This window comes from Erithacus rubecula (assembly GCF_903797595.1).
Source record: "Erithacus rubecula genome assembly, contig: scaffold_100_arrow_ctg1, whole genome shotgun sequence".
NCBI classification, from domain to species: domain Eukaryota; kingdom Metazoa; phylum Chordata; class Aves; order Passeriformes; family Muscicapidae; genus Erithacus; species Erithacus rubecula.
The window spans coordinates 142,043-164,049 of record NW_027636406.1 but is presented as its reverse complement, the minus strand read 5'-3'; the positions used below and the strand labels follow the sequence as shown (position 1 = coordinate 164,049).

The following is a 22,007-nucleotide window of genomic DNA, read 5'->3' as shown; positions in this document are numbered from 1 at the left end:
GGGCTGAAGGAGGATCGGGGGAACTCCAGGCCTGTCAGCCTGACCTCAGTGCCCAGCAAGGTGATGGAACAGATCACCTTGAGAGCCATCACAGGGCACCTACAGGATGGCTGAGGGATCAGAGCCAGCCAGTGTGGATTTCAATATCTGCATAGATGATCTGGATGAGGGCACTGAGTGCATCATCAGCAAACGTACAGATGACACCAAGCTGGGTGTGAGTGTGGATCTGCTGGAGGGTAGGAGGGCTCTGCAGAGGGATCTGAACAAGCTGTATCCAGGGCCCAAACCCAACAAGGTGAGGTTTAACAAGACCAAATACTGGGTGCTGAACTTGGGCCACAACAACACTTGTAGCGACACAGGCTGGGGGCAGAGTGGCTGGAGAGTGGCCAGGAAGAAAGGGACCTGGGGGCACTGATGGATAGCAGGCTGGACATGAGCCAGCAATGTGCCCAAGGTGCCAAGAAAGCCAATGGCTCCTGGCCTGGGTCAGGAATGGTGTGGCTAGCAGGACCAGGACAGTGATTCTTCCCCTGTGCTCAGCACTGGTTAGGCAGCACCTTGAGTGCTGTGTCCAGTTCTGGGACCCCCAATTTCAGAAGGACATGGAGGGGCTGGAGTGTGCCCAGAGAAGGGCAACAAGACTGGTGAGGGGTCTGGAACACAGGTCCTGTGAGGAGTGGCTGAGGGAGCTGGGGTTGTTTATCCTGGAGAAAAGGAGGTTCACAGGGCACAAGGTGGTGTCAGAACACAGGTTGGACTTGATGCTCTCCCAGGTCTTTTCCAGCCTGGCTGATTCTGTGATTCTCTGAAACCACCCCTGGAGTAATTGCAGGATGAGCCTTGGGCCTCCTCTTCAGAAGGTCCAGCAACCCAGGTCCCTCAGCTTCTCCTCACAGCCCCAAAGCCCATCCTGTCAGTTCTGCAGAGGCTCTCCAGCCCCTCCACACTGTCCAGAAAAGGGAGCCCCACACCCAGATACAGCAGCCCAGATGTGCCCCCCTGGCCTGTGGTGCCTCTGCCAAGAGAGCAGAGCGAGGCACTGCAGGAGCCTGCAGACAATTCCTGAAGCATTTGTAGGATGATTCTGCTCCCCAAGGGATGTTCCATGGTGCCAACTCAAGAAGTGAAGTGGGCAGGGGGGCAAGAGATAAAAGGGCAAGGTGGGATGGGCTGTTTTCAGGGGAGGGAACAGGGCTGGGCAAGAGGAAGAAATTTTTACAAGGAAGAGTAAAGAAATCAAAGGTGAATCTAAGGAAATGCTCAGGGCAGTTTGGTGGTGACTTCCACGCATCCCTGACTCTGAGCAACAATATCTGCAGTGGGACAGGAAACTCACAACTCATGGGAACAGACTTTCAGAGGCCTCCACAAAAAACCTGTGTTGTTTCCCCACCTGTCCCCCAGCCCTTGCTGGCCCCAGGGGCTGATGGCATTTGTGCTCACTCAGCTCCATCTCCTCACAGCAGCACCATGCTGTGTCAGCACTCATTTGCCCCAGGCTCTGCACACAGACATTGCTGCTGCTGCTTCAGAGAAGGAAACAAAGGGGGCATCTCTGGAGAAAATTTTGCTGAGAGATCTTTTAGTTAATTTAAACCCACTGAGGCAGCTCCTCATTGACAGAGTTTGTGGTCATAGGGAAGGTTGAGAAAAAGCAGGAAATGGCACAAAGAATGACATTTTTGTGGACAATATTTAAAAAAGTAGATCAAAGGAAAAAAAGCTTCAAATTGAAACCAACAAGAAGTATCAAAGATTACTTTTATTACAAGTGATATTCAGAAATCTGCAATTTGAAAGCAGCCAGTCATCAGTGTCCACACTGCAGCCTTGAGCTCCTGGTTCCTTAGGCTGTAGATGAGGGGGTTCAGGGCTGGAGGCAACACTGAGTACAGAACTGACACTGCCAGATCCAGGGATGGGGGGGAGATGGAGGGAGGCTTCAGGTAGGCAAATGTGGCAGTGCTGAGAAACATGGATACCACAATCAGGTGAGGGAGGCAGGTGGAAAAGGCTTTGTGCCGTCCCTGCTCAGAAGGGATCCTCAGCACCGCCCTGAAGATCTGAACATAGGAGAAAAAAATAAACACAAAACATCCGAGTGCTAAACAGACACTAAAAGCAAGAAGCCCAAGTTCTCTGAGATAGGATTTAGAGCAGGAGAGTTTGAGAATCTGTGGGATTTCACAGAAGAACTGGCCCAGAGCATTGCCATGGCACAGGGGCAGGGAAAATGTATTGGCCGTGTGCAGCAGAGCATTAACAAAGCCACTGGCCCAGGCAGCTGCTGCCATGTGGGCACAAGCTCTGCTGCCCAGGAGGGTCCCGTAGTGCAGGGGTTTGCAGATGGACATGTAGCAGTCGTAGCACATGATGGTCAGGAGGGAAAACTCTGCTCCAATGAAAAATAGAAAGAAAAAGATCTGTGCAGCACATCCTGCATAGGAGATGTTCCTGGTGTCCCAGAGGGAATTGTGCATGGCTTTGGGCACAGTGGTGCAGATGGAGTCCAGGTCGCTGAGGGCCAGGTTGAGCATGAAGAAGAACATGGGGGTGTGCAGGTGGTGGCTGCAGGCTACGGCACTGATGATGAGGCCGTTGCCCAGGAGGGCAGCCAGGGAAATGCCCAGGAAGAGGCAGAAGTGCAGGAGCTGAAGCAGCCGTGTGTCTGCCAATGGCAGCAGGAGGAAGTGGCTGATGGAGCTGCTGTTGGACACTTGCTGTGTCTTGGCACGGGATCTGTAAAAAAGTTAATCATGGAATAGTTTGGTTTGGAGAGAATTTGAATATCCCAGCCCAGCTTGGTGGCACTTTCCCCCACTGCCTGCCCAGGGCTCTGCTGCCTGGAGCTGTCCCTGCCAGCAGCTGCTACCCTGTGTCCAGTGCTGGGCCCTGCCAGTGGTGCCGGAGCCCAGTCCAGCCCTGAGGGCTCAGCTCTGCAGACCCCTCCCACCAAAGGGCACAGCCCAGGGTCATCTCTGCCTCTGCAGCCTCTCATGGCAGCATCAGAGCAACCCTGAGGAGGCTGGAAAAGCAACAGTGATGCTGCCTGCAAGGGACCTTGTGCTGATTTCTCCCTTCACTTTGTTTATTACCATGTAGAGATTTTTTTTTTAAATTTTTCTCAACCTGAACTGAGAGATGAATATCAGTCTGCTATTTCCCATCCAGGCAACCCAGAGCAGTAGATTTAATAAGAGCTCCTGCCTTGCTATGCTCCCTGTATATTCTAATTCAAAATATTCTGGAGTGAAATGTCATGCTAGAGTCATGACACATGAGTCCTGAACAATGCAGCATCCTCACCACACAAGGAGAACACTTCCAAGCCTTACCAGCTATCTCCTTCCACCCAGACCCTGTCCCCCAGTGCTGTGGGCAGCTCCCAGGGCTGGCTGAGAGCTGTTCCTGGCTGACAGCAGAGTCTCTGCCCCAGCACAGTGCCCTGGGCTGCAGAATCCTGCTCTGCAGGACAGCCCTGGTCACCCTTGGCTGCTCTAGACAAGAGAGAATCAGGGAATTTACTCACAGAGTCTGTAGGCATTGGGATGTTCCAGCTTTAGGAGATTACTCCAGGAGCTGCAGCTGCCTTGTCCTGCAGCAAGAGGCTTCCTGTGTCAAGGGCTGGGAGTGATTCTGCTCCAATCACTTCTGAGCATCTTCCCAGCCCTGACTGATTGAAACTCTCAGTGCCTCTGCTGTGCCTGGGGTGGCTGCAGGCAGTGCCCCAGCCCTGCTGGGCTGGGAGAAGAGCTGCTCATCTAGAGAAATGTGCTTTTGAAGCTTTTCTTAATAGCTAGGATGGCCCTCTGTGCCAGGAGCCCAGCCAAGCTGAGCAGCATAGACACAGCACGAGGACTTTTAATGACCCTCTTGGGGTTTGTGCTGAAGCCCTAAACATCAGTCCCTGAGAGGGAGCTGGATAAACCTCTCAAGAACTCCAAGTCAGAATCAAACTCCAAAGTTTCTTCAAGTTTAATGGGTCCCACAGAGGGACACAACTGAGAAAGTGTCCCCAAGCCTCAATCAGAGCAGAGAACTGGAGGCAGAGATGACGGGTGGGGAAAAAGAGAAGCCAAGTCTTGGTGCCCTGGGGCACAGCAGGGTCTGTGCCACCAAGGGCTGGGAGAACACACCTTGTCCTGAGCCACTGGGGCCTCCTGGCACAGCCCCAGCAAGGCTGGCCACTGTGACCCCTTGTCCTTCCCTCAGCATCCCCTCCACACCCCAGTGGCCTCAGGGATCTGTTGGGACCAGTCCCTGGGGAGCCTTGGCCAAGAATGGCCATGGGGGGCTCCTTCATGCTCCCAGGAATTGCAGGTTTTTCCAAGGACTTTGGGTTTTGCTTTTGCCTTGGAGTCTCTGAGAGCTTTGTGCAATCATGGCCTCCAATTATCTGCTTTAATTAGTCTCTTGAGAGCCTTTGTCAGTCACGACACTCAGTGGGGCTCATTAATGCTTTAAGGTACTTCAGCTTTTTAAGGTACTTCACTTTTTCCTTTCTTTGAGTCTCTGAAAAAATTGTGTGCAATCATGGCCTTTAAATCTCTTCTTCAAGGATTTCATGAGGAGCCTGTGTTAGGAACGGACCTCAGAGGGACCCATTAATGCTCTGAGATGCTTTGGGTTTTTCTTCTGACTTTGATTCCTGGAAACGTTTGTGCAATCTCCTCTTAGGTGTGAAGTTCAATGTCTCAGTACCAAAGGCACCACGAGGCTCACTGGGATCCATCAAGTCCTGACAAAGCAAATCCTGCCTTGATTTCCCTCTGATCTGGTGCATTTCATTAGGGAGATTTCCTGATACTGTTATGAAGAAATATTTCAATGAGCTTCTAAGAAATTCACATTCCTGTTTTAAGGAGTATATTTTATTACTGTTCTCTTTAGAGCAGAGGTGATGCAGCATTCTGTGATTGGTATTGAGTCCATATTCTCTCCTCAGGAGGTCTGTCCTGCTCAGAGAAGCTGTGTCTTGAGGTCTGACCCACTGGGGACAGTCTTGCTTCACATTCCCCAACCCCATGTTGTCTGTCCTCATTCCCCTGGGACCTGCTTTGCTGGATAACTAAGTGCAGTCAGGCCAGAAGATGTTTTCTTGGGTTTTTTAAGTAATCCAAAACTTTTAAGTTTCCCCATCGAAAAGAGACACACTCCTCAGGTGTGTGCAAAGCCCAAGGTGCCACCAAGGAGGTTCCCCTTCTCCAAGGCAGAACCCTGCAAGGAATGTTTGAGACCTTTGCACTCCTTGGTTCCACAAGGCATTGCTGTGTCACCACGGACTCTTGGTTCCATGAGGTTCCATACATTTGCAATGGATATTTGGTTCCATGGGGCCTTACAGTGTCACAATGCTCTTTTGGTTCCATGAAACTTTAATCTGTCAGGTGGACTTTTGCTTCCTTGACATTCAGTACTCTAAAAATAATCTCTGTAGTTTCAAAGTCTCACAATGGACCCTTGGTTCCATGAAGTTCCTCAGTATCAAAAAGGAATCCTTGGTTCCATATGGTCCCACAGTGTCACCACAGTGTCTCCTTGGTTCCACAAAGCTGTGCAGTGTCACAATGCCCTGTAGGTTTCATGAGGCCCCACAATGTCACAGTGCATCCTTGGTTCCATGAGTTTCTTTAGTGTCACAATATTCTCCTTGTATCTGCAGTGTCTCAATGGTTCCTTGGCTTCACATGGCCCTGCTGTGTCACAATGAACCCTTGGTTCCATGTGACCCCACAGTGTCACCTTTTTCCTGTGACAACCAGCAACAAATCCCACTGCCAGGGCCAAGTGCCTGGGAAGAAGGAGGAAGAGGGGTGGGAGGTTTGGAGTGACGGTATTTGTCTTCCCAAGGCGCAGTGCAGTGGGGTGGGGCTCTGCTGTCCTGGAGATGGCTGAACACCAGCCTGCCCATGGAAGGGGGAAGAGACAACAACCTCTGTCCATGGAACTACAACAGCAGAGAGATCAGGCTAAGGGCTGGGTTTAAAAGACTGTCAGCAGCACAGGAAACCTCAGTCTGAGAGGAAAGATGTGTGTTAATGTCTTTACAAATCATTTGATGGGTGAAGGGATGGGTGTTAAGATCTTTGAAATAGATCATAAGGTTTCTATTGACTTTGGGCAGCAGGTTTGTTACTGGGCCCAGACAGCTTGGCTCCTGAAACAGACAAGGGTCTGCACAAGGCTGAACTTCTGAATTTTGGGGGGAAATGCCAGGTTCAAGGGGGAATATGGAACAGCAGGTTTGGGGAGGCTGTACCTTCCTATTACCACAGCCAATGGGGAAAGGAGGAGGGCAACATGCAGCCGGGAGTTTAGGATAAAAGGAAACCTCAAGAGAGAAAAAACCCGTGGGCATGTGCCCCAATGAGCTCTCTCTGTTTATTCAAAAGAAGTTGAAGGACTCCTCTGTCTCATTTTTGGACATAAACTTCTGGCATTTCTGGATTTTCTTGACAGTGGCAACATGGAATCTCATGGAACCAAGTGTCCACAGTTCCATGGTGCAACCTCATAGAGCACTGGAGACCATTGTGTCACAATGGGAACACATGGAACAAAGGCTTCATAGTGACAATGCAGGGCCTCATGGAATGCAAGAGGTCATCTGATGGAATGGAAACTCATGGAACCAAGTATCTACTGTTTTACAGCAGGTCCTCATGGAATCCAAGAGACCATTGTGATGCACTAGAAATGCATGGAATGCATTGTGACAAAGCTGGGTCTGATGCAACCAAGGAGACCATTGTGATGCAATGAATCCTCAAGGAATCATGAGTCAATTGTCAACACATCAGGCTCTCATAAAACTGAAGAGAACATTGTGACACAATGGATTCTCATGGAACTGTTGCCCCATTGTGAGAAAACGTGGCCTGATGGAAACCTGGTGCCACTGGGACATCTCCAGCCTTGGAGGAAGCGAGTGTCCAGTGTGACACAGCACAGCCTTGTGAATCACAGCAGAGCACAGTGACGCCATGGAATCTTGGGGAACCAAGAGTCAGCTGTAAACACAGAGGAGACTCATGGAGCCCAGGAGGTCATGGTGATTCCACACTGTCACAATGGAGCCTTCCTTCTGTGAGAATCCATTTCCCCACAATGTTCTCCTGGGTTCCAAGCTGTGCCTCAATGGCCCCTTGCTTCCACAAGCCATGGCACAGTCCCACTTGTCCCTGGGCTACATGAGGCTGTGCCATGTTCACAATTGACACTTGCTTCCATGAGATTCCATTGTGTCACAATGGTCCCTGTGTTTCCATGAGGCTGTGCTGTGTCACAATGGATTTCACAAAACCTGGCAATGTCCCAGTGACACCTGTGTCCCATGAGGCCCCACTTGGTCAAAGCAGAGCCTTGGATCTGAGAGATTCTAGGTTGTACCAATGGTCTGCTGAGTTCCATGTGGCTGTGCTGTGTCACAATGGACACTGAGTTCCACATGCAATGTCCAAGTGGCACCTCGCTTCCATGAGGCCCCACTGTGTTTGCAGCTGACACTTGGTTTCCCAAGACTGCCTTGTGTCACAGTGCTCTCCTGGGTGCCATGAGGCCCTGCTGTGCAATAATGCAGCCTTGTTTCCACTGGGCCTGGCAATGTCCCAGTGACACCTGTGTGCCATGAGGCCCCATTTGGTCAAAGTGGATCCTTGGGCTGATGTGGATGATGGTCCATAGTGATGCAAAGTCCTCAGGCAGGTGCAAAGGTGAATACTTTATGGCAAAACCAGGCCTTTTAAAGCAATGAGACCATTATCAGTTGCACTGTTTTAAAGCTTAACAAACATACTGACTTACCTTCTGTCCATCTGGAAATAAAGCTCCCTCGATTGTCATCTCACCTTTTGCTGCTTCTTTTGCCTCTCTGCCTGCCCACTCATTTCCTTCCTGCAATTCCAAGCTCACCTTCTGATGTGCCTTAATGTGCATAATTGGTACCTGCTCAGGTAGCTGAACTGCTTCCAGTAGATGCAAAATTCCTGCACATTTGGTTTTTTCCCTTGTGAGTTTAACAGTCTGCTTTCTATCCAGATGGCTCCATCCACATGTACAACTCAAATGCATACCTTGAGTCTGTATAAATATTTATTTTCTTTCCTTTGTGATTTCTTAGATGTGGGTTAGAGTGATTATCTCAGCTTTTTGTTCAGAGGTATCTATTGACAAGGGTCCAGACTCCATTACCTCTTTGCAGGTGCTAACTGCATACCCAGCATGTCACTTTCCACTGATGACATCGCTGCTTCCATCAGTGACCCGGATTCTGTGTCATCCAAAGGGGTGCCCTTCAGATCTGGGCATCTGGAGTAGGAGGCTTCGATAGTCTCCAGACAGGCGTGGGGTACTGGCTCCTCTAGATTTTCACTAAGGAAAGAAGCTGGGTTGATAGTGTTAGTTACAACTACCTCTATATTGGCTTGTTCCACCATGATGGCTTGGTGTCCAAGTTTAGGATAAATTTGGGAAAAAGACCTCCAAAGGAGCCCCCCCCCCCCCTTACAATTCCTTCCTTCACCAAGCTCGGAAAGAATTTTCTTCATGGGAAAGTGGAAAAAACTTATTTATTAACAAAAATACGAAAGAAACACTTCTCAGCACAGACCCAGATGACCAAAAAATTTCACTGAGAGAGTGAGACAAACTTGGCTGATCTTCTCTGGGAAGGGCAGCAGAGCTTCTTGGGCAGACTTCCAGAGGTGGTCTCTGAAGTTCAGATCCGTCTCCTCTGGAGCCGGTGCAAATCTTGGGGATGAGGGGAAGGGAGAGAGGAAAGAGAGGGAGAGGGGCAGCCGGGAGCAAGCAGAAGCAAGCCGAGGGCAAGCAAAAGCAAGCCCAGTGCAAGCAAAAGCAGCAGGGGACAGCAGCAGCAGTGGGGGGGGGGGGGGGGGGGGGGGGGGGTGCGGGGGGCGGGGGGGGCAGCAAAAGCAGCGGGGGGCAGCAGCAAAAGCAGCAGGGGGCAGCAGCAGCAGCGGCAGGCAGCAGCAGGCCAGCAGAAACAACAGCCTAGATAAAGCAGCCTGAGGGAGGTGCCGGCAGCTCCATGAAGGGGGGGGCAGGGAGAGGAGCTAGTCACTACACCAGCCCAGAGCATTCCACCCCTTATCCCATATCATGATCATTGACACACGATTGGGATACACACTCACTAAATACAATATGAAAACTTCCTCTGACTTGCTCAAACCTTCAACACTTACACATCTCCTCCTTCTCACTTGCTCAGGCCTTTGTCACTTACACATTTCCTTCTATTCATAAAATCTAGCATACATACTCAACAATAATATTTGTGTATAATTCATCCTATAATCAGATCTCCCTGAGGTACACAGCAGGTTGTTCCATCCTTCTGCATTATCCACCAAGTACATCCTGGTCCTTGAGCAAAGGCAATCCCATGAATGGGTTTGCCTGTACTCGAGGCAGGATGAATCCATACTGTTTTCCCTAGCAACCCTCTGACATGGGCCACTGGGACTTTGTCTCCATCTATTACATTAAGGCCTTCAGACTGGGCGGGACCTGCTCGGTTGGTGGAACCTCAAGTGTTAACTAACCAAGTGGCTTTTGCCAGGTGCTGCTCCCAGTTCTTGAGAGATCCCCCACCTAATGCCTTTAAGGTGGTCTTCAACAATCCATTGTACCTCTCCACTTTACCTGCAGCTGGTGCATGGTAAGGGATATGGTACACCCACTAAATACCATGTACCCTAGCCCAGGTGTGACAAGGTTATTCTTAAAATGAGTCCCATTGTCTGACTCGATCCTCTCAGGGGTACCATGCCTCCAAAGGACCTGCTTTTCCAGGCCCAGGATGGTGTTGCAGGCAGCAGCATGGGACACAGGGTAGGTCTCCAACCAGCCAGTGGTGGCTTCCACCATGGTCAGCACATAACGTTTTCCCTGGCGTGTCTGAGGCAGTGTGATATAGTCAATCTGCCAGGCCTCCCCATACTTGTACTTGGACCACCGTCCACCATACCAGAGGGGCTTCACCCGCTTGGCCTGCTTAATGGCAGTGCAAGTGTCACAGTCATGGATAACTTGAGTAATGCTGTCCATGGTAAGATCCACCCCTCAGTCTCATGCCCACTTATAGGTGGCATCCCTACCCTGATGGCCTGAGGCATCATGGGCCCATCGAGCCAGGAACAACTCTCCCTTATGTTCCCAATCCAAATCTATTCCCAACCCCCCTATCTTTGCAGCCTGATCTACATGCTGGTTGTTTCGCTGCTCTTCATTAGCTCTACTTCTGGGGACATGGGCATCTACATGGCGAACCTTGACAAATAGTTTTTCTACCCAAGTGTCAATGTCTTTCCATTCGTCAGCAGCCCAAATTGGTCTTCCTCTACACTGCCAGTTTGCCTCTTTCCATCTCTTCAGCCACCTCCACAGAGCGTTGGCTACCATCCAGGAATCAGTGTACAAATAGAGCTTTGGCCACCTTTCTCTTTCAGTGATATTTAAGGCCAGTTGGACAGCTTTAAGTTCAGCAAATTGACTAGATCCTCCTTCTCCTTCAGTAGCCTCTGCAACCCATCATGTAGGGCTCCATACAGCTGCTTTCCATCTCCAATTTGTCCCTACGACGTTACAGGAGCCATTAGTGAATAAAGCATTGCATGTTTCCTCTGCTGGCAACTGGTTGTAGGGTGGAGCTTCTTCAGCCTGTATCACTGGTTCTTGTTCCTCATCTATGACACCAAAACTTTCACCTTCTGGCCAGTTTGTAATTATTTCCAAAATCCCAGGGCGATTTAGTTTTCCAGTGTGCGTGCGCTGAGTGATAAGGGCAATCCACTTGCTCCACGTGGCACTGGTGGCATGGTGGGTGGAGGGAACCTTTCCGCTGAACATCCACCCCAGCACTGGCAGTCGGGGTGCCAGGAGAAGCTGTGCTTCCCTACCAATGACTTCTGAAGCAGCTTGGACTCCTTCATAGGCAGTCAGGATTTCCTTCTCTGTGGGAATGTAATTACCTTCGGACCCTCTGTAACTTCTGCTCCAGAATCCCAGGGGTCGGCCTTGGGTCTCACCAGGCACCTTCTGCCACAGGCTCCAAGACAAACCATGGCTCCCAGCTGCTGAGTAAAGTACGTTCTTCACATCTGGTCTTGTCCTGACTGGGCCAAGGGCTACTGCATGGGCAATCTCCTGTTTGATCTGGGCAAAGGCTTGCTGCTCTTCAGGGCCCCAGTGGAAATGGTTCTTCTTGCGAGTGACCTGGTAGAGAGGGCTCACAATCTGGCTGTACTCAGGGATGTGCATTCTCCAAAAGCCGATAGCACCTAGAAAAGCTTGTGTCTCCTTCTTGTTAGTAGGTGGGGACATAGGTGTAATCTTGTTAATAACATCAGTAGAAATCTGGCGCCGTCCATCTTGCCATTTCATTTCCAGGAACTGAATCTCCCAAGCAGGTCGCTTAACTTTACTCTTCTTGATGGCGAAGCCGGCTTCCAGGAGAATTTGGATAATTTTTTCTCCTTTCTCAAACACTTCCACTGCTGTGTTTCCCCATACAATGATATCATCAATATATTGTAGATGTTCTGGAGCCTCACCCTTTTCCAGTGCGGCCTGGATCAGTCCGTGACACATGGTAGGACTGTGCTTCCAGCCCTGGGGTAGTCGGTTCCAGGTGTACTGCACGTCCTTCCAGGTGAAAGCAAACTGAGGCCTGCACTCTGGTGCCAAAGGAATGGAGAAGAATGCATTTGCGATGTCAGTGGTGGCATACCACCTTGCTGCCTTGGACTCCAACTCATACTGGAGTTCCAGCATGTCCAGTATGGCAGCGTTCAGTGGTGGAGTCACTTCATTCAATGCCTGATACTCCACAGTCAGTCTCCATTCTCCATCAGATTTACGCACAGGCCAAATGGGGCTGTTAAAGGGTAAGTGGGTTTTGCTGACCACCCCTTGGCTCTCCAGCTCTCGGATCATCTTATGAATAGGAATCACAGCATCTCGTGTTGTTCTGTACTGCCGACGGTGTACTATTGAAGTGGCAATTGGTACTCGTTGTTCTTCTCCCTGCAGAATTCCTACTCTAATTGGATTCTCAGATAGTCCAGGCAAGGTGTTCAATTGCCGGATGCGCTCTGCCATCACAGTTGCAATTCCAAATGCCCATCATAGTCCTTTTGGGTCCTTAAAATATCCGCTCCAAACATAACCTATGCCCAAAATGCATGGGGCCTCTGGACCAGTCACAATAAGATGTTTCTTCCAATCCTTTCCAGTTAAACTTACTTCCGCTTCCACCAGGGTGAAGTCCTGCGATCCACCTGTCACACCAGCAATTGAAACAGATTCTGCTCCTACGTCTCTTGATGGAAGTATCGTACACTGTGCACCTGTGTCTACTAAAGCTTTATATTTCCGTGGTTTCGAAGTGCTAGGCCATTGAATCCACACAGTCCAAAAAACGTGATTCACCATGGCTAGAAGCAGGGCCACTCTAAGCCTGTTTTTCCTTCTTCTCTGGGGCATACATCTTGGAGGTTCCCTCAAGAGGGTCAGACATGTCATTATCAGTATCATGTTCAGCACTTTGGCTGCAAGAAACAGGAGCAGCTATCCTGTTGGTGGAACTTCCTCTTTCAATCTTTCCTTCCTTCAAATCCCGCACTTGTTGTGCCAGAGCAGCCGTAGGCTACCCATCCCATCTTCTCATGTTCTCTCCAGAATCTCGCAAGAAAAACCACAACTCAGCTCAGGGAGTGTACTTCCTCTCCCAGCTGGGGAAACATCTGTTTTGGGTACCAGGGTTTCTAATCTGTACAGCTGAAATTTGGAGGAGGTCCTCCTTAATCTCCTCTCTGAGTCTCTGATGATTTTTCTCTATTTTATCTTCTAAGTCTCACAAGCGTGTTTCCACAGCTGCAATTCTAGCATGAGTCGGGCCATGTACTGCATCCGCATATGCACGAAGCTTCTTTCCCATATCGAGTACTGTCTCATACACCTCATCTCTCTTCATTATCGCTAGGGCAGATGCATATTCAGATGGCCCAAGCTGCACGAGTTTTCTCCACATCACCGGTGTGCATGGTACCAGGTCTGGATTTCTAGTTGTTATGTCATCCGAAAAAATAATTTCTGCTACTGCCATTTCCCTGAGGCATTGGACCCCCTGCTCTATGGTTTTCCATCGGGTCTGCTGCATATACAGGTCATCCACACACAGATATCTTTGTGCCATGCTATCCAGGACCTCTGCCCAGAGGCTTTGAGGGTTAGCCCCACTCATCACGCCTTGGACGATAACAGGATCGTGGAACAGAGACCCCAAATGCCTTGCTTCAGTGCCATCCAAAACCTCACCTGCCACATCCCAGAGACGAACTAGCCAGCTGATTATAGATTCATCAGGTCGCCAGGTGTAATCTTTTCTTAAACCACGAAGATCCTTTAGGGAAAGGGACTCATTATTGGTCTCTGCTCTCCCACTAGTTGTTTTGACTCCTGATTTTACATCAGGAGGTGTTGAGGGTCCCTCTCCATCATCATCATCAGCAGCAGCATCCACCGGCCAATCAGTCTTCTTAGTGCACTTCCCACTTCTCTTACGGGTAGCCACAGCCATTGGTTGGGGCTTATTCTCCAGTTTAGCTGCTGGGTTTTGGCCTAGGGGGTTGGCAGCAATCTGAGTAACTGGGATAGAAGATAATTTATCTCCCTGTTCCCTTTCCTCTGTCTTCTGCTCTATAGTGCCTAGCAGGGTGCGATATGCATGTGCCAGGGCCCAGCTCACTGTAATAATCCTTTTCTCTTTAGAACCATCCTGGTACTTCCCTTTTAAGTATCTTGCAACCTCAATTGGATCCTGAATCTGTTCAGGTGGGAATTCCCAGATTAAGGGGTCAGAAAATTCCTTTAAAATCTGGCCCATTTTTTCCCATTTGCCATCCCACTCAAGATTCCTCCTGCTTAGCTTGACTCCTAAATCAGGAGTCTTCCCAGACTCTTTAGAAATCTCGGTCTTTATTCTATATAAACAGCAGATGGTGTAACAGACTTACTAAATTAATTGCCAGAAAGATAGTTTTCTTAATATTCAGGGAGATCTGAATGTTTTCTAATAAAGATGTAACTGATTCAGAGGAGAGGAAAGGAAATAAAGGCAGGAAATCCTCTTTGCCTGCTTCTCCTCTAATAAATAACACAAACCATGATTTATACATTCCTGAAGCAGATTCCAACATTCTTATAAATCTCCTGTATGCCATTGCCACCAAGCCTAGCCCAATGAGTATTTTTGTTAATACCCCTTTAATACAAAAACTAGGTATTAAAGACAACACCGGAGCTATCTCTGGATAAGTAAACAAACCCAAGGAACCTCAACGGTATTAGCACTTCAAAAAAACCTAATGACCACACATACAAGCAGGCTCCCACAACAAAAGACATTATGGATTCAATAGACATACCAATACCAACTGTTGAAAACAAAATATTACTAGAATAAAGTTTTTTCCACATTTTTCTGGTTTCCTCATATGGGCCAACAAAATTAATTTGTCCAAGTTTAGGATAAATTTGGGGAAAAGACCTCCAAAGGAGCCCCAACCCTCCCCCCTCCCCCACCCTTACAATTCCTTCCTTCACTAAGCTCGGAAAGAATTTTCTTCATAGGAAAGTGGAAAAAACTTATTTATTAACAAAAATACAAAAGAAACACTTCCCAGCACAGACCCAGATGACCAAAAAATTTCACTGAGAGAGTGAGACGAACTTGGCTGATCTTCTCTGGGAAGGGCAGCAGAGCTTCTTGGGCAGACTTCCAGAGGTGGTCTCTGAAGTTCAGATCCGTCTCCTCTGGAGCCGGTGCAAATCTTGGGGATGAGGGGAAGGGAGAGAGGGAAGAGAGGGAGAGGGGCAGCCGGGAGCAAGCAGAAGCAAGCCGAGGGCAAGCAAAAGCAAGCCCAGGGCAAGCAAAAGCAGCGGGGGGCAGCAAAGCAGTGGGGGGGGGGGGGGGCAGCAAAAGAAGCGGAGGGCAGCAGCAAAAGCAGCGGGGGGCAGCAGCAGCAGCGGCAGGCAGCAGCAGGCCAGCAGAAACAACAGCCTAGATGAAGCAGCCCAAGGGAGGCGCCGGCGGCTCCATGAAGGGCGGGGCAGGGAGAGGAGCTAGTCACAACACCAGCCTAGAGCACTTGGTATTTCAGGAACCGTTGTGGGGAGAGCCAGTGCCTGCCCTTTACTTCCAGGACAGCAGACACTGTGTGAGACACCACTACAGTCATTTTCTGGCCCAAGGTGAATTTGTGTGCATCTTGAATATTCAGCACCATTGCTGCAAGGGCTCTGAGTCATGCTGGCCATCCCTTGCTTGTTGCGTCCAGTTTCTTAGAGAAGTAAGCAGCTGCTCTCCTGGTCCAGACCCAGGTCCTGGGCCAGTATTCCCAGTGCAATTCCCTGCTTCACACGGGAAAATAGAAAGAGTGGTTCTGGGCATTAATTTTTCCAGTGTCTGTATTTCTTACAGATCACACGCTGGTCTCTGCCTAACCAGGAGAGACCCTGTCTAGGTGGTTCCTGTCTGCGTCTTCCTCTCTACCTCTCACTTATGACAGCTATGAACTTCCTCATTCCTTTTTTATATCCTTCTTCCTGGTTACTAAAGACTTCAGATTTCAGGGGGCAAGGTTCTGATGCAGGGCACAGGGATGTCAGTCCCAAGTGGGCGATGTCATACATGGTGAGGCTGGAGGTGAGGAGTAGTTTGTTCAAACAGGAAAGCCCTCAAAGGGCTCATTCTTCTGTGTATCCAGACCTCCTAGAGAGTCATTCAGCTTTAAGATCATCTGGGGAATGCTTCAGTCACTGCTTCTCTAAGCTAAAATGTAAAAAATTTATTCTCGTGACTAAAACCAATAATAATGAGTTACACTTTGAAATCTGCCTTCTTAAAAGAAATTTAAACTGACTTGAATGATCCGCTCAGGCCCTGGAAACTCAATGACAATTGAAGAAAGACAAAGAGCTCCTGACAGCTTTCTGTATTTTAATGAGCTCGACTTTGTGGAGATTTGCGGCTGAGTCCAGGACCCTCAGGCACTGAGAGAAGGTTAAAAAAGCCGCTCAAGGAGTCAAAAACAAAACTCCATGTCCCTTAGAGTATCACTAGCCCCACTGAGGTTAGGGACTGCCAAAGGCTCCCCAGGGACTGGTGAGAGCAGATCCTTAAGGACAGGATTGCAGGAGCCAAAGGCTGTGAGCAGGGACTGCAATGCTGAGCAAGGCCTGGGCTGGTTGGAGGCAGCAGAAAGGCCAAGGGCTGAGCCCAGGCCTGGCCCAGCAGGGCCTGGCCCTCACAGGTGGCTGGGGGTTGTTCCTGGGGCACTGGGATGGGAGGGGCAGTAAGGACAAATGTCACCAACCAGATGCTCATAGAACCAAGGGCCAGTGTGACACTGTGGGGCCTCATGGAAACAAGAGGCCGTTGTGAGCCTGCAGAGCTGTAACACCCCAGAAAACTGAAAGGCTGGGGGTGAACAAAGGCTCCTTTACTCGAGCTTGGTACACAGGAGAAATCCCTGCCAGATATTCTCAAGAGGTCAAAATGACAAAAAATTTTACTGACAAAGATTAAAAAAATCAAGGAGCTCTGGAAACCAATTTAATACAGAATCCAATAGAGAATACAGAATCCAATTTAACATTAAACTTGTCATAGCAACTGGAATAGTTTAGCCCATTTAACCTTAGAAAACTTCAAACACTTAAATAGCTGAGGTACACAAAAATCTCTGATATAAAGAGTGTTAGAAGGAGAGGAAAGAGAGAGAGAGAAGCTCTATAGAAAGACACACAAATGGCTACCAACTCCTAGGGCACCATGGTGGGTGAGACACAGACTCCAGCAGAAGGCAGAGTACAGACCATGGCCTGAGCTCCTGCTCTGTGTCTAATTCCTTGGGACTTCCTTCAGGTGGGACTTGTGATTGCTTGGGCAATCAGAGTCTAGGTCAGCACCAGCCCACTGTGTGACTGACTGACAGCTCATCCTGAGGTGTCTGGGACATTGATCTCATCCAGCCTCTCACAGCGACCATGGTGACACTGTGGAATCTCATGGAGCCATGGATCAGTTGCGACAAGGACAGCAGCAGACCCAAAGACACCATCGAGACACTACGGAACCTCATGGTACCAAAGAGACCATTGTGACACTGGTGCCTCATGGAAACAGGAGGATCATTATGAAACTCAGGACCCCTATGGAACCAAGGGTCAAGAATGAGGCTGTGGGGCCCATAGAACCAATGAGCCATTGTGACACTGAAGGAGGAGGAATTAAAATTAAAATTAAAGACTTAAGGTTAAAAATACAGGAAGATGCTTTAGCTGGAAGGGGGCTGACAAGATTCTGTGAGTGCTTAACATTCACTGTCTTTACAAGAACAGGAAAAGAAGACAGAGAGCCAAGAATACACAAACAGGATGGAAGAGCGAGGCCCCTTCCAGATAAGGGGGATTCTTTAGACCTGTGAGCCAGCGAAAATCTGTATCAAGGTCTGGAAAGTGACCAAAGACTAATATGTGTGCACAAAGAAGGCAAGGTAAAAAGTTCAACAGAGAAGAAGAGTGTTTACTTCATCCCAGGGACCCCCAGACGACCACCAGAGTGACCAACAAGCAGCAGTGTGCAGTAGCAAAGAGGCCTGGAGCTAATTTTAATATGAAGCAGGGACAGGCAGGGTTAGGAAATGAATATGTATTAGGTGCATTGTGCAATTCTAGTTTATAGATAATAAAAAGAGAGGTCCAGGTTGCCAAAGGTGTCAGTGTTTTTGGAGGAGCTATCCCCCCTGCACCTCAGTGCTGAATAAAATACATACCATAACTTACTTTGTGGGTTACAAAGTTTTTCCTCACATCAGTTTGGGTGACCCCACTGCCCCCTGAGATTTTGGGGTGCACCCTTTGCCCTGCCCAGAGCTGGAGCTGGTGCAGTCTTCACCGACCCCACAGACCAAAACGCTGGGGTGTATCTGTGCTGCATCCTCCCACCCCTGGGGACCTAACCTTGAGTTTTGGTGCACCCCCTGAATGTTGGGATGCATCTTGACAGCCCCCCGCCACTGCAGCTCATCTGTGTTCATGTCGACCAGCAGGATGCAATGGTGGCCATAGTCTTCTCCCATCCTGTCAAGGTGAGTCAGGACACATGAGTGCCCCAAGCATGACTTGGACATCCCCAAAAATGACCTGGATACATCTGGATCCCCCAAAAATATCCTTGATCACACCCAAAATCACTTGGATACACCTCTGTACCCCCTGGACATCTGGATCACCCAAAACCCCCGAGGCGCCCCAACACTGGTGTCCGAAAATCTTCATTGCTTTTGCAGGGTAGACCTAGGGTGCCTAAATCCCCTTTGACTTCAGTGGGGTCCTGATTGTCTCCATTTTTCTCTACTTATCCCTTCCAGTAATCCCACTTTTGCCCCAGTGTTCGCAGTAACTGCAGTGCCCTCTCTTATCCTCCCCCAGTGCTCCCAGTTTAACTGGTAACCCTTCCCACTCAAGCCCAAAAAATGGATAGATCTGGTGCCTCAAAATTCCCAAATTACTTCAGTGGGATAGACCTGGTTTCCCTAGATCTCCATTCACCTCAATAGATAGACTTGATGTCCCAACATTTTTGGTTTTAAAAATCTCAATGTTGGGCTGAGAATTTCCAGATTTTGGGCTGAAAATGGGGAGTTTTTGCCTTATGTGGAGGCACAGCTCCAGCATGAACCACAAGTATGGGATAAGGGATTTGGGATTGGCTTCCAGGAATTCATCCAGGACTTCCAAAGTCTCAGCAGCACAATCATGGAGTGGAAATTCCCAAAATTCAGCCTAACACTTCCCCCAAATTTACCAAATTTCCCCATTTTAGCCCCAAATTTCCACAAAATCCTGATTTATTTTAATGGGTAAACCTGGTTTCCCTAAATCCCTATTGACTTTAATAGGGCAGACCTGGTGTCCCTCCATCCCCACAGATTTCTAATGAGGTAGACCTGGTATTCCTACATTGCCATTGATTTCATTAGAAATATCTGATGTCTGAAAAATCCCTATCAGGAGATTTATATTACAAGAGATGGGGCAACTAAGAGATGCTGCAAAAGATGGTTTACTACCACATGGCATCAGTCTTATGGAAGGGTGGGACATTAAAGGTGTTACATCCAACACCATAGCATCAGAAGCTGTCTAATTCTCAACTACAATGACTTATGCTAGTTTTTTAGCCAATCACATACTTCTACAAAGTTTGCTACTGTCTTTTTACACCAGTCATTAATTGCTTTGCTTTTCTTGGCTTTCTGGCATTACGTAGTTTTTCAGCCAATCATATAACACTTCACAAACCTACATTGATATATCTTAAGGTTCTAACTAGCTTTGTAATAAGCTCTATTGCTAAACTTTAAAATCTTTTGCTATCTTACTTAACATATTGCTTTGCTTATATAATACATATTTCTGTTTGCTTAAAACATATTGCTACTTAAACTATAAAATTATATTCTTGTTTTATGTTTATTTTACTTTTAATGCTGTTATTCTCTAAGCTTTCTGAAAGGTCTTAGGTCAAACCTTGTATCCATCTCTATCTCTGAGCCTGTATGCACCAGGTCCTGAAAGCTCTCCATGCCTGCAACCCCCACACCACCTGTCATTTCTGCCTCCAATTTTCTACTCTGACTGGAACCTGGGGACACTTTCTCAGTCATGTCCCTAGTGGGACTCATGAACATCATCAGAAACTTTGGAGTTCAATTATGAATGAATTCTTGAGAAGTTTCCTAACAAACCATTGCTCTGCCTTGATTTCCCTCTGGTGTGGTGCAGTTCATTCAGAAGGTTTTCAACTCCAGTTATGGAGAATTATGTCAAAAGGTTTCTTAGAAATTTCCATTCCTATTTTAAAGTGTGCATTTTATTCCTATTCTCTTTAGAACAGAGGCGATTGCAGCATTCTGTGATTGATTGTTATGACAAATTGATTTGTAAAGGATTCTCAAAGCCTGGCTGAAAGCTCACACAGTCTTGTACACCTGTATGCAAACTCTGAGATAAGGTGTGCTGCCTTAGAAAGAATGGAAAGAGAAGACATTGTTGAGACAGAGACTGAATTAGAAACAAGTTTCAGATGATGGCTTTGCAAAAAGATCAGATGTTTTTGAGAATTAGAACTGTGAAAGATGCATTGTGACAAGACCATGTGGGGTAAAATAATAGGTGATTGGTGTTAGAGGTATCAGCACCATTTTGTGGAAAATAGCTAATAGGCTGAAAAACATTTCTAAGGTATTGTAATCAGGAAAAAAAACTTGGCTTTTGATAAAATGGCATTGAGTTTTCCATCTCTTAGGTTTCGCCATTCATCAAGATTGATAATGGAATACTATCTTTTAAAACACCTCTCAGTTGCCCTGTCTCTGGAGAGCTGGGATTTTCCAACAGTGCTAAGTCCCTAGACATCAGTCTCCAAGAGAGTGTTTTCAAAAAAACTTCTCAAAACTCAAAGTCAGATTCAAACTCAAAAATTTCTTGAAGTTTAATGGATTCCACTGAGGGACATGACTTTGAAAGTGTCCCCAGGTTCCAGTTAGAGCAGAACACAGTGACGACAGGAGGGGACAAACAAGGGAAAGATTTCACTTGGGAGCAATCCTTGGATGTACGGAGTTTTGGAGGTGGAATCCCAATTTCGGCCATGGGCACCTGGTCAGATTGATGTTTTGTTCCATAGGAAAGAAAAGTGCAAAGTCCAAGTGTTTTGGAAGAAGATGAGAGGCGGCCACCCTTGGGCCAACCCAGCTAGACCTGTTATTCCTGGCACCTTTCATCTGGGACTATCCTTCGACATAGGAATATTTAGAGGTGGAATCTCAATTTTGGTTGTGGGTGCCTGGAATGGAAGAAGAGTTTTTCTCATTGGGAAAGCACAGAGTGTCAGTGTTCCAAAACACTGATGAGAACCAGGCCTCAGGAAGCCAAGGCAAGCCAGACTTGTCAGTCATGGCAGCTTTTGTCTGGGAGCATTCCTTGGATCTGGGGAATTCTGGAGCTGGATTCTGGCCCAATTTTGGCCATGGGCACCTGGAGGACAAGGATGGTTCTTTTCCACAGGAAGGAAAGCCCAGAGCCCCAGTGTTTCAGTAGTAGATGAGAAGCAACCCTCAGGATGCCAAGGTCAGCAGACCTGTCAGGTGGCCCCCAAGAGGCCCAGCCAGCCAGATTTGTTCAGTGACCCCTTGGTTCCGTGGAGCCCTACACTTTCACAATGTTCTCCTTGTCACAATATTCTCTTCTATTCTGTAGTGTCACAATGGGCCCTTGCTTCCAAAAGGTCTGGCAGTGTCACCATGGCCTCTGGGCTCCATGTGGCCCTGCTGTGTCACAATGGTTCTTGTGACAATGGTTCTCTGCTCCTTGGTTCTACTGTCCCCACAGCTTCAACACTGACCCTGGGTTCCACAGGGGTCCTGAGTTTCACAATAGTCTCCCGGATTTCATGCGGCACCAGAGTGTCACAATGGTCTCTTTGGTTCCATGAGGTTCCATAGTGTCTCCATGGTGTCCTTGGACCCACATTGTCACAATTGACCTACAGTTCCATGAAGTTCCGCAGTGTCACCATGGTCGCTGTCAGAGGCTGGGTGAGATCAATGTCCCAGACACCTTGGGATGAGCTGTCAGTCAGTCACACAGTGGGCTGGTGCTGACCCAGACTCTGACTGCCAGAGCAATCACAAGTCCCACATGGGGGGAGGCCCACGAAGGCCCAAGGGCTCAAAACACGAAGCAGGAGCTGAGGCCATGGTCTGTACCCTGCCTTCTGCTGGGGGCTGACTCTTACCCACACTGGAAGCCAAGGAGTTGGTAGCCATTTGTGTGTCTTTCTATAGAGCTTCTGTCTTTCTGTCGCTCTCTCTCTCCTGTCCTAATGTTCTTCATATGGAAGAGTTTTGGAT

General features: G+C 48.4%; 1 protein-coding gene across 1 annotated transcript in view; it reads right to left on the bottom strand.

Annotated features, from left to right (window-relative positions):
* Nucleotides 1-21,673, bottom strand: part of LOC306815116 (olfactory receptor 14J1-like) — a gene marked incomplete at both ends in the record, with an annotated part of 389,316 nt that extends 367,643 nt beyond the window's left edge. The window contains 2 exons of the mRNA XM_079331742.1: nt 1,893-2,745; nt 21,645-21,673. Of these exons, the coding sequence (XP_079187868.1) occupies nt 1,893-2,745; nt 21,645-21,673 (882 nt within the window). The remainder of the gene's footprint in view (nt 1-1,892; nt 2,746-21,644) is intronic.
* Between the last annotated feature and the right edge of the window lie 334 nt (nt 21,674-22,007).